At 43.8% G+C, this 13,075-nt stretch overlaps 1 protein-coding gene across 1 annotated transcript in view; it reads right to left on the bottom strand.

Annotated features, from left to right (window-relative positions):
- MREG (melanoregulin) overlaps positions 1-13,075 on the bottom strand; it is a 51,945-nt gene that overhangs the window by 31,368 nt on the left and 7,502 nt on the right. Inside the window, exon 2 of the mRNA XM_006906745.3 lies at positions 3,007-3,166. Within this exon, the coding sequence (XP_006906807.2) occupies positions 3,007-3,166 (160 nt within the window). The remainder of the gene's footprint in view (positions 1-3,006; positions 3,167-13,075) is intronic.

Raw genomic sequence — 13,075 nt, 5'->3', positions numbered from 1 at the left:
ATACAATATCCTTCATGGTGCTCATTATATATTATGTCTCTGGATTCACAAAGCCCAGATTCAAATCCTGGCTCCACACTTTCAGCTTTCGCCTTGGACAAATTGCTTCGAATAGAAATAATAACGGTACCTATGTCACTGGGTTGTGAGAGGGCATAGTAAACATATATAAAGTGGTTGAACAGTATCTGGCACTATTTTCATTATTATTAAAATTTTTGAGGGCAAGATAGCTCAGTAGAATTAAAATTACTTACGCAAATAAATAAATAAGGTGCGGTGATATTTCATTAACCACTATGAAGCTCCCTAGGAACAGAATGTCTTATGTGAAGTACAACTAGTTTAATGAGAAGGATAAGGATTTAGTGCCATAATTTTGAGGTTGTTTACTATTGCTTAGTCAAACAAAAAGTATTTCATGACATCATTCGAAGACAAATGCAATAACTTTTCTACTACGTGGAGGTCTGCAAATGCATCACTTCTGCTAAAAGTCCATTAGCTTTCGAAGATTGTGTAAATGAAAAGTGGATTTTATTAGATTTCAATAATGTTCCTCTTTACATTTTCTGACACTGCAAGTTACTTTAAGTTCATGTGTCTGCTTCATTATCCACTTTCTAATATGTCTTCTTTTCTGAATTTTTTTTCAATTTAAGGGGGAAAAATCCTGCAAATTTAGCCTTAACTATTTGTAGCTCTTCCTCCACCAGCTTCAGATTCAATAAGAAAATATAGATAAGTAGTACATACATTGTTTCGAAATTCTTTTTCATTTTTTAAAGAACTCTAAATATGGATGTTCCTAGGTCTTCCCATGCTATTGCTACTCAAGAAAAAACATCATGTTAATACCTTGTTTGAGCTTTTAAAGAGTATTATGCAAAAATATCTAGGGTTTCTTGTTCCTTTAGTGGGCAGAATTTTTGTTTCAAAACTAAAAGCCTCTGTTTTATTAAAATTTGTACCAATTTCATCCTGTGTGAAAAAGGAAATAAGCAATGTTCATAGATGTGAAACATTCAAATTTAAAACATCTCTCACTAGCTTCCCACTCCTACCTTCTAAATTCATGGCAAGTTCACTTTTCAATCATACTGGACATAGTAACAATAAGTAGTAGTAATCTTTGTTGTAAATGTTCCTTATAGATCAGTAGCCCACAAACATATTTTGTTCAGCTGATATATTTTTTTTTTAATATGAGTTATCATTTAAAAACCTGGACATTTAATGTGTAAATTTGGATTTTCAGCTTCTCTTAAAAATCAAAAGTTCTCAGATCTACGTTCTCAGCATAGCAAACAGCTATCTGGAGCTCAGCAGCTGCTCCCCTTAAAAACAGTGTGAGCTTCCAATGCTATTCAGTTCTGTACCCTGAAGCGCTTTTCCTAGGTTCCTCCGAGGAAGTTCTGTGACAATTCCATTTTCAACGCACACACTCTCTGGTCAAGCTGTTGCAGGAAGTGACACCCAATGGAGGGATCTGGATGCTCAAACAACTTTGTTAGAGAAAGGAGAATTTATTAGCCAGCGGAGCATGTGGGGCTTAACAGCACCAAAGCACAAGTTCCCCTTGGTTAGATTTCTTATAGTTTATATACCTTTGCAGTGTCCATGCAAGGGGTGCGTGATTCCTTTGTCTGAGGTTCTTTGTGGAATTGACTCAGTCGTGACCAAATGAGGTCATGACTCAGAATGGGAGGGGGAGTTTCAGGTGGGGGCTGCAAGGGGGAAGGAATTCCCAGACCACTGGTCCTATCTATTTACAGATCGTTTATCTTGTAGGTGTAGCAAGAGTTTCCAGAAGGCCATTTAGAGATCTATAGGGTGTGGTTAATCTATAATGGCTGAGTCGGTCATTTCTGCAAGCCTTCCTCTTTGCATTTTTCAGATACCTCCTCTCCTCTCTTAAAGCCTGAAAAAAATCTATGGAAGGTCATAGAGTATGCATGAATAGCTACTGCAGCATTGCTTCTAATAGCAAAAAACCTGAATCAACCTAATGATCCATAGGGGCTAGTTGATCACATGATGGTAAATCCATCCAAGAGAATACTAGAGGGCTCCCAAAAGCAAAAAGGTAAGTCTAAACATATTGAAATGAAAAATTGTCCGAAGTATATTATTAAGTGGGGGGGATAAAGCAAGGTGCAGAACAGTATGTAATGAATAGATCCAGTAATATATGTTTTATATGCATCTCAAATTTGGGGAAGAAAATACAGGTGTCTACTCAGGGCTAACTGGTGACCTCAAAAGTCAGAAAGAAAATCTAGATTGGAAAATGATACCCATAATATTATATTATATTGCATTATATGTAGTACTATAATGCTACTTTTGAAATAAAGGAGAAAACATGATCCTCTTTGCTATTTTCTCTTAACTTATTAAGTCCTTATTTCAATATTCTAGTATTCCATACCAATAATTTGGATTAAGAGTTCATGAAGAGTGGTTTCAAGCCTTATCACAAAAATCATCTCAAATATAGCGATACGCTGCTATCTGATCCATAGGCACAATTTAAGAAGCTATAAACAGAAAAAAGTAAAATAAAATGAAAAAAAAAAAAACAATAAAAATGAAGTCAGGCCCTACTAATTCAGAATTAGTGAAAATGCAAAGTACCCTCCAACCTTCAGTCTGAATCTTCTAACTGTGGCTTGCTAAACTACTGGAAAGACTACAGATGAACTGGTTAAGTCTTTGAGGATGATAAACTATCTTCACGATCTTCAACAGCACTGCCTTGCTGTTTCTGTATTATTGTAATTTGGATCATTAAAGTAATAACTAGAAATCAGTCTTATCTGTTTAATCAAGCAGGTCTACCAAGACCAGCTACAATTAGCAGCTACATGCTACTAAAATATCTGCCCTTCATTTCAAACATCTCATCCTTCATCTTTTTTTTATCATAAGCGGGTCTTCTCGGTCATTGCTGTTTTTTAACAGACACTGTCACCTGCACACAGCAAAATCTCAAAAGGTGCTTACCTCCGAATCTGTGGCCTGCTGATTACGAACGACTAGCAGATTGTACAGGATTCTGTCATCGTCCGCCTCCGTGTGCGACACATCATGAGGCATGCTCCACAAATTCTTCTCGTCATCCCTCGCCAGAGTTGCTCCAAATGAAGAATATGGATTGCTATCTCTATGGTATAAAAAAAAAAAGGAGTGTAAGGGTTTTATAATACACATATTATATAGTACATATACCATATCTATTAGCATAACATAAATAAAATATGTTACATAATATATAATGTAATGCATGAATATATTTCTATAAAAGGTCTGTATTGTCTTTAATAATTAAGCATAGCACAATAGGACAATTTAAAATCACTTTAAAAACAACAGAGAAGAGATGTAATCAGACACCTGAGCAGAGATAATTTTACTGTTAAACATGAAATAGAGCACTGACATCCCTGGCAGCTAAAACAAAACAAAACAAAAAGAAATCCATAAGGACTATAGCTCACATGATTAAAAGAAAGACAATTAACATGAAGCGATGAACTTTTTACTGGCACTGAATTCAAGGAAGCCCAGTAAATTTAAAGTACAATGGTACGTAATATCTATTGAATTCCTTACAACAAGAAAATTAAGTGGTAAATATGCATATCCAAGGAGTTTCAATGAATAATGCAGGATGTCAAGTAAGAATTTCAGTAGCCTCTTTTTGTATGCTGGTTTTATGATTTACCCTTCATAAGGTAAATGCGTGGGCCTACGGAGGAGATGAGTAGCAGACTGTCACACCTAAGATATGCTTGTGCACAGCCTGGCTAACTTCCGTGGGGCCGGACAGATAGGGTCACTCTGGGGCTCTTCTCTTCATCTAATAATATGTATAAAGCACCGACTCCATACTAATCGCAGGGCTCAATAAAACTGTGAGCAGCACAGACATGGTCCCTGTCCTTGGACTTCACTGGAGTCCATGGACGGAAACACATTAACGAATGACTCTATATTTGTGGTAAATGTTATAAAGGGGGAGTTCAGGGAGCCTTGAGATCTAATGGGGGCAGGCATCACATAGGCACTGTGAAGAAGGGGTGCTTGAGCTTTATGCTGAAAGAAAACAGAGTTCCAGGCAAAGGGAACAACACACTCAAAGGCCCTGTGGTGGGAGGAAGCAGGGTGTATATGCACTGAAGAAAGGGAACACTGGCCAGAGTGTAAAAGAGAAGCTGGGGTCAGACCCACATGGCTTCATAGGCCGTGTTTCCTAACATTATTTAGAAATATGGTTTTCATTCCTAACAGCAAGGTACAACGTGGAAGGGTTTTAAGCAGGACTGCGAAGCGACGTGAACAGTGTCACACCTTTAAAGATCTCTCCAGCTAAAGTGTGGCAGATGCTTGAGAGGGGTCAAGAGTGGATCTGGGGGATTCATTAAAATGCAACTGAGTTAACTCAGGTGAGACATGATAGGTATCAGGATTAGAATGATGGTGTGGAGCTGAAGAAAAGTATGCTATTCAAAACTATGAAGAAGGTAGAAGCTCTCCGGCTTTCCACCTGGACGGTGAGTGATGCCATTTTCTTAGACAGCTAGAATGCCCCAGAGCCATGGGGTGGCAAACACATCTGCAGGTGTGTCATGAGGAATGGCAAATGAGGACAGGCTGAAGATGCCTAGCACCCAGGAAGGAGAGAGACGAGTAAATGACAGGTGGGCTGAAGGTAACTGTGAAGATTTAAACAAACATGAGAAACTCAGAAGTGGGCCCTCAGGAAATCTTACAATAGGAAGCAAAGTCCCAGTCTCCAAATTGGGGTTCGACAGCAGGAACCCTCCCAGCAGGGGAGAGGCTCCAGCGCTTAGATGGTGGGGTACAGGTCAGGCTACCAGTCAAGGACTCAGACTTGGGAGAGCCAACCAGTGAACCAAGGAGTGAACCAAGGCAACGGGGGAAGGGATCTTGGAACCCAGTCCCGCAGGAGGCCAGCTACCTGACTTAGGCAGAGGATGCCGAACAGTGCTCCTTAAATCCCTCCAGCTGCAGTCCAGAAGTGTAGGTTCTGGAACATGACAAAAGGATTCAGAGCTACAGGGAAAGGAGTAACTTCCTGGGAACCAGACACAGCTCAGCCTCACCATTCTCAGAACCACTCCATTTTCACAAGGCTGCTTGACACTGCCAAGGCTGAAACAGAGCCCCACAGCCTGGCTCTTCTTAAGAATGATGAGCCAGTGACAGGTGAGGCAAATGATGCCTTGGTGCCCTGCCCATCTGGGCTTTAATGAGCATGTCAATTAATTCATTTATTCAGTTGTTTGTTTATTTAACAAACATAGAATGAATGCCCGTTGCAGACTGGGTGCTGGGCTGGGTGCTTTGGAGACTCAAAAATAAATAAGACATTGTCCCTGCCCTTAGTGTGACTATAATGCAGTGAGATAAGTGAAAAAAAAAAAAAAAAACTTTTTTAAGTATAATCAGAATGTCATAGGAGCAAAGAAGGAGTGACAAATTGTGTGTGACGATAAGAAGAAAGTTCAAGAAAGGTTTCATGGAGGCAACAACATCTAACCCAGAGCTGAGAACTACACAGCTTTTCACCAAGGAGAGGAGCAAAGGGAAAAGCATTCCTGGTAGAGGGAACAGCAAAGCGCAGTAGGGAGGCTTAAAGTGCCCTCGGGCTGGGGAATTCCAAGTGTCCCTGCAGGGCTCCACCACACGGTGGACAAATGCAGGGGGTCAAATGCAGGACGTGAAGAAGGAAAAATGATTTGGGGTCAGGCTGAGGAGAGTGCTGAGTTCGGGCTTTATTCTATGTACTGTGATCAGTTATCGAGGGGATTTTAGAGAAATAACCGTGTGAAGAAGGAAGGTCCTGATCTGCGGCCCTGCAGGATGGCTTAGGAGGCTGTCACAAAACGGTAGGTGTGGTTTTCATGTCCTGCTCTTTAAAGTCCTAGTGCTGGTGCCTGGGGGCCGCTGTGGGGGAGGAGTGGAGCAGAAGCTGGGCAGGGCTCCCCCAGAGAGAGAAAGAAGCCCACAAACCACCAAAACCAGAACAGCTGCTCTATGTAAATCTTACTGCTTACAGCTACATGGAGATTTCTTCAGGGCAGAGGAAAGGTGGAGTTTCACTGCTAAAAAAAAAATACATATGTAATGCTGCACATTTTGAAATACTGGTTTGGGTGAGAGTGAACAGGGTGTGGGCTAGGGAGATAGCAGTGGGAATGGAAATGAGAGGGTGGATCCCAGCAGCATCTGAGACGGGTAAGTGGCAGCCCTGTGGCTGGTGACTGGCAGCACAGAGGCACAAGGAAAGGGGTCAAGGCTGACCTGTGAAGGGAATGCCTTTAACTGGGGCATCACGGAGGAAAGCAAAGCTGACCTGTGAGCCTGCAGGACATTCAGGGAGAGGTTAGGATCTAGGCTGAGGAGCGAGGGCAGGGCCGCAGATCAGGACCCGAGGGAGCCATGGGATCAGAGGGAGAGTGATGATAGACCTCAGGGGTATCTCTAGACCTAAGGAGCAGGTGCGATAGGGAGCTGGAGAGAGCAGGTAAGGGCCAAGGCAGAGAGAACGCTGAGGCTGAGACGATGAGTAACACACTGGAGAAGCTCCCACACTCCATCCCTCCTGTTACACCACCAACTGAGGTTGGGGGTTACACTGTCCCGCTCTGCAGCTGGGGATGAGACTATGAAGTCACTTGACCTCTCCCGGGTCAGGCAGCCAGCTGACATCCTCCCAGAACGAGTGCCTGATGGAGCATCTCCAAGCAGCCCCATGTCATAAGACTTGATATCCACATGCTGTGATGGAGATGCACCCACAAACAGTGGCTCAGATAATGACTACGTGTGTGACATGCAAAGCTGTACAAACCGGCAAATGCATCCAGGGGTTCTCCTCCAGGCATCCAGATGCCAGGTGCACAGCCTTCAAGCTGTGACCGTAGCTGCCGACACCACAGTACATACAACTCTCAGGCGACAAAACCCTAGTACTTTCCTAAAACCAGCCTTTTAATTTTCCCCAAATTTGTTTCATTTGTATAAGTCTTGTCTCTTCAACAAGTTGATAAGTTCCTGTAGGGCAGGAATTGCAAACCAATATTTCCTTTAAAACCCACATCACCCAACAGGATCAGGCACAGAATAGTTACATGAAAAGTATTTGATGTAGGGAGCAAACTGAGCTGGGATCTCAATCTGCTAATGAAAATCCTAGACATAACTCACTATTACCACTTCTTAAAAATCTTCCTAAAGCAGGTTTGGAAATTAGCCAGTATTTACCTGAATAATCGGTAATAACATTTGGTCATGAATAATCTAGCCTCTTTTTATTTAATAATCCACCATTCTTCTATGTGTTTTGAAATTAAGATAGCCACCTCCCTGGCCAGTCCCCCTCTCACAATCTCCCTCCCTCTCCCTCTCCGCCTCCCCCCCGGCCCCTCCCCCCCACACACACGAACGTGTTCAACTCCAGTCCCTATAAAACATACGCCACTCCTCCTTAACCTACAAATATGAATGAAGATGCACAGGTCACCACCAGCCTGTTTAGAAGCGCTCAGGTCTCCAGACAGGAGTCATCTCCCTCTTCTCCCCTCATCTGGTCCTGCCCTAATTAGGAGCAGCGTTCCCTGGCGTCTCAGGAGCCTCAGACTCTGCCTAGTCACTGACACCCAGGGGACAGTATAAATAGGGAAGAGAACCGCAGCCTCCTGCCTCTGGGTGAGCAAGGACTGTCACCAGTGCTGAGTGCCTGGGGCTCCTGCCACCTCCTAGGCGGGGGTCTGGCCAGCTCGGCTCTGCAGTGCTGGCCCCTCCGCTCTGCTCCATGGCCTCTTCCAGCCTGGACCTCATTCCTGCCAAGTTCTTCTCTTTGATTAGAATTACAAGTCAGGTTTCTTTGGGGCATAGAAAAAGATGGATTCTATCGCTAAATAAATCATGCAATGACTAATTTTATCAAAATCCTGGTCAAGATGAAAGTGAATGAGGGTGAGAGCTCATTCAGACAGATCTGGCAGATGCAGCTGCCTCACCGGATCCTGGGTCAGGCGCTGGCTCGCACGTCCCTGCTCCTCATAGATCCTGCACCAGCACCCAGTCAAGGCCGCCACCCACCCTGCTTTAAAACTTTAAACCCTTAGGGTGGAGAGACCAGAACAAAGAAAAGCCTAAAGCAAAGCGGAGAAGCAGCTTGGAAACCTCCGGGCACCTGAGACTGTGAAGGATCCTGGGGCCTGTGTGAAAAGAATTCAGTGCAAAGGCCCTGAGGTCTGGGTGGAGAAGGCCACAGAGGGAAGGAAGGGGTTGCTGAATCCCAAGCTTCGCTTCCTCTCCCTTCCCCACATAATGATTTCTAAAAGATACTGAAGAAAGTGAGAAACTGTTTTGCCCCTGGCCACCATCTGCTGATGATAAATATTTTATTAACCTCAGGCATTTAAGAGGTGGCTCTGAAGTTATATTAGAAATTCAAGCTGCTTTTACTCCCAAAAGGGTAGGATGAGATGAGTCCAAGATTCCACCCCTAGTCCCACCTGGGGACACAAGACCAAATTGCTGGAGAGCTTATCTTTCAATATTGTCTACAGCTAAAGAGAGACAGCAAACTGAAACACCAGCCTCCCTGCCTGGGGGCTGAGGTGCAAAGTGCTACTCAGCACGACAGCTGCTTACAAGTTTCCTCACTACCAACAAGGACCTTGTGTAAAAGACTTGAGAAAGCCCCACAGAATACCCTGCACACAAGGCCGGCTGCTGACGTCATCAGTTCCAGTGACTTTATTGCTCTCCCCACAGACAGGCCATGTGTCAGGATTCACTGGTTTAAGATCCAAGCTCTGAAACAGTGAAAAGATAAAATCTCCAGTAACCAGCAACCAAAACAGAAAACTGACCTCAAAAGGCTGTTTGATGCCCTCCTCTATGCCTCCCTAACCAACCCTTCCCTCTGTTCCTTCCTTCCTTCCTTCCTTCCTCCCTCCCTCCCTCTTCCTTCCTTTCTTCCTTCATTCCTTCCAAGACAGATACTCTGGCTCCCTTCTCTTACCTAGTTAATCCAATGTCTAAACATTATGTAACCCCAAGTTTAAACACTGTTCCACAGACCAGGTACCTCGTTTCTAGCGCCACCCTTGCATGTGACCCTACCCTTCCCGTTTCCTCTCCCACGGCTAAAACGGAGCCCTGTGCGATCATGTGACACTCGCTGCTTTAAGTGCCTTAAAAGCTTGAAAATGGTTCTGACAAGAACCCTGAGAAGCAGGCAGGGAAGCATTATTTTTCTCTCTTCCACTGGGGCTCAGGAGGACTAGACTCAGCCCTAGGTCTCTGGGCTTACATTCACTCCTGGTCACTTCATCCGGTCTCATGGCTTCAAATCCCATCTGTGTGAGGTAGCGTTCCTAAATCTGTACCTGTATCCCTAGCTCACAGCTCTCTCACAAATTCCAGACTCCTATATCTACCTGCCTTATCCTCATCTCCACAAGTATGTCTAATAGATGCCCAAGCTCAGTACGGTCAATGCCAAGGACCTGAGCTTGCCACCAAACCTCCCACCAGCAGCGTCCCCACGCAGAGGATGGAAGCCCCATCCTCAGGTCTCTCAGGCCCAACCCCTTCAAGTCACCCTTGGTGCTCTCATTCCCTACATCCAATCTATGAGAAAGTCCTACTGGTAATACATTTTTAAAAATCCGCCTCTACCACTACAACCCAAGGCAGGGCATCAGGGTCCTGCTTAAGAATTCCTGCAACAGTGATTTTCACTAACCTATCTCTTGCTACCATTGCCTCCACCAATTCTATTCTTAATACAACAGCCAAAGTGATCCTTTTAATATGTAAATCAGATCAGGCATCCCCAAACTCAAACCCTGCCCCACCCCAGGGCTCCCATTTAACTTAGAGTATCAGCCAAAGTCCTGCCATGGTCTCTGAGGCCCCACGTGACACCCCAGCCACTCTGGCCTCTCTTCTGTCCCCTGAACCCACCAGGGTCGCACTCCCATCTCAGGCCCTCGCCCTGGCTGACCCTTCTACCTGCAATGTTCTCCCGTAGATATCCACATGCCTCGCTCCCTTCTCTCCTTCAAATCTTTGTTTAAACATCCGCAACTCAATGAGGCCTACCCTGACCTATGCACTTAAAACTGTAAGCATGCTCCCCTACCCTGTTCTTCCTTTTCTTTTTCCTACACTCTTATGTATCTTCTAATTACTTATTACTTTTACTGTTTTGTGGTGCCCACCCCCCCCCACTAGAATAAAAGCCCCATGAGAACAGGATCCGCATCCGTTTTGCTCAGTGATATACCTCAAGTGCTTAGAATGGGGCCTGGCACTTAGATAGTAGATGCTCAGTAAACATTTGCGAATGAATGAACTTCTGTTTCCCCAGTTCAAAGGGCTGTGAATGGTAGAAATGGGGATGAATCCCTGTCTCCAGACTCACAGAAAAGCTCGGAACATTGGAGTTCTTTAAATTTATGAAGGCGAGGCTCTCAGTTTTGTGGGAGGACACAGACGATACGCACACATGCTTATGTCAGGGGGTGAACAGGGTTCTGAAGGAAAATACACGGTGAATACGGCACAGAGGGAGGGAGTGGGGGCACTGTTTTAAAGAGGGCGGCCATAGAAGGACTTTGCAATAAAATCTCTCGGAGGCTTGAATGAAGTGAGGGAGTTACCCACTTTATTTATTGCGCAGAGGAAGAACATTCTCAGCAGTAAGTGCAAAGGCTCTGAGACAGGCTTATGCTTGGTGCATCTGAAGACTCAGGCGAAGGCCAGCGTGGCTGGGGGATGAACAATTTCCCCTTACGCATTGACTTTAAAATCTAAACCATAAGGAACAGCCCCAAACTGGAAACCACCCAGAAGTCCACCAACGGTAGGGTAAACAAAATGAAGCAGTGAGAACCGCAACCAAGCTCCACACAGCAACTCGGACAGATCTCTCAAAGTTAAGAACACACATCGTTTGGTCCCATTTGTGCAAGGTTTAAAAGTGGGCAAAACTAACGTAAATACGTAAGGGGCATGCAGAGGTGGTAAAGTTATTGAGAAAAGCAAGGAAATGACTGTCACAATGGTCTAGATATGATCAGGGGTGGGAAAAGTGGGGCTGGCAACAGCTCCCTCTTGCCCTGGGTGGTGGCTACAGTCATCTTCACTTTCTAGTTGCTCTTTAAACTGTACATATTTTTGTATGTTTTTAATCTCTGATATCATACGTACCAACACAACTGTTTAAAAGTTAAGGAAAAAAAAATAAGTGAGAAGCGAATCAGCAAACTCTTATCACATGTCGAACAACATAGGGGTTCATTAGATACATACTGTCGTACCAGAAGTATTTCCAAAAAAGCGCAAAAGAATAGAGTGCGCAGTACATAACTGGCACAAAACAAATATTTATCTACCAGACTAAAGAGGACTTCAAACACTAACGGAATAAACTGTTTTGCCCAACATTTACAGAGAATTTACTTTTTAAACAAACGTGTAGTGATACGATCACCTGAAGATATCTAGAGAATAAAACGTTCCAGGAAACCTAGATCACATGATATGGACAAGAAAGAAATGTCATCTTCCTGGGAACTTCCAATTTTACTAAGACTGACTAATGCAAGTCACGAAATGGGGAAAGGGATGCTGTAGGTTGCCTGGAAAACCTTTAACAGTCATCCTTACGTGAATTTTGAGAGGCTGACATCTTGGTAAAGCACTTAGCTCGTACTCATTGGAGCTGAGGCCCTGTTCTGGGAACAGCACCCATGACCCTCCTCTTCTTTCTCCTCTGTCCTTCAAGAAGGTTGAAGTACAAGCTTTGGAATGGATTCCTGGAGCAGCCAGGAGTTTTTTTTGTGCCTCTGCAGTCACTTCCTGTGAATCACCTTCTGGCCCAAGGCTACAAGCTTTGTAAACTGCAGGTTCTGCAGGATGCCATGGGTGAGTTGTGTAAGCACAGGGAACCCAGCAGCATATAATGGGAAAAGAGTCAGGCCATCTGGGCCCTGATCCGAACTGTCTCACTGACACTAACACGTTAGCCAACATTTTTTTAAAGCCCCTTCCTAGGGCAGAAGACAATTTGATCTGCTCAGAGGTCATATGAGTCCACGCTGTTAAATGAAAAACTCTACAGGTAAAAGATTATTGCCCTTCTAGGTTTCATGGTGATTCTCTTTTAAGTGTCTCAAATCTACCACCCTTCTTTCCCACTGACACCTGGTTTCACCAGCCATCATACAGAAAAGTGGGACTAGTTTTTCTCAACCCCAGGCTGTCACAATTCAGGGCAAGTCTCCTATTTCAAACAATTTCTAACAGACCACGTAAGCAGCTAGTCACGGGCCTCTCTGCATACTAGGAGGCCACTGATCTTTCCATGGCTCTGAAATATAAACAGATTTGAATCCCAGCTCTGCCATCTGTGCCTCTGAGCAAGCTATTGAAGCTCCTGTGCCTCAGTTTCTTCATCTGTCATGCTGGGATAGAGATGTAATTACAGTCTACCCTCATTACTCCCAGATTCTGAAATTTTAGCAAATTCGCCCACTTGCAAAAATTTATCTGTTATCCTGAAATCAATACTCATGGTATTGTCGCAGTACTTGAGGCCCGAGTTCCTGGCTGAGGTCCAATAGGGTGATGCTCTACCTTCTTGTCTCAGCTTTCATCCTGTAAACAAGTGTCCTTTGGGTGGTCTATTTAGTGCCACATTTTTTGCACTTTTGTGCTTTTTGTTGATTCTGATGTTTAGAATGGCCCCAAGCATAGTGCTGAAGCAGTAAAATATGTGTTAGATAAGCTTCATTCAGGCATGAGCTACAGTGCTGTTGGTCCAAGTTCAATGTTAATGAATCAACAATATTCATTTATACTAATGAATATTAACATATTAAGATATTAACATATACATAATATTTTATATATACTCATCGATAATATAAATTAACTAAAGTGTCTTTAAGCAGAAACACACATAGAACAAGGTATGTATCGATCAGCTGATGAATCAGCTGGCAGGACTCTAACCCTGCCCCTT

This window comes from Pteropus alecto, unplaced genomic scaffold, assembly GCF_000325575.1.
Source record: "Pteropus alecto unplaced genomic scaffold, ASM32557v1 scaffold110, whole genome shotgun sequence".
NCBI lineage: Eukaryota > Metazoa > Chordata > Mammalia > Chiroptera > Pteropodidae > Pteropus > Pteropus alecto.
This window is presented reverse-complemented; position numbering and strand designations above follow the sequence as displayed.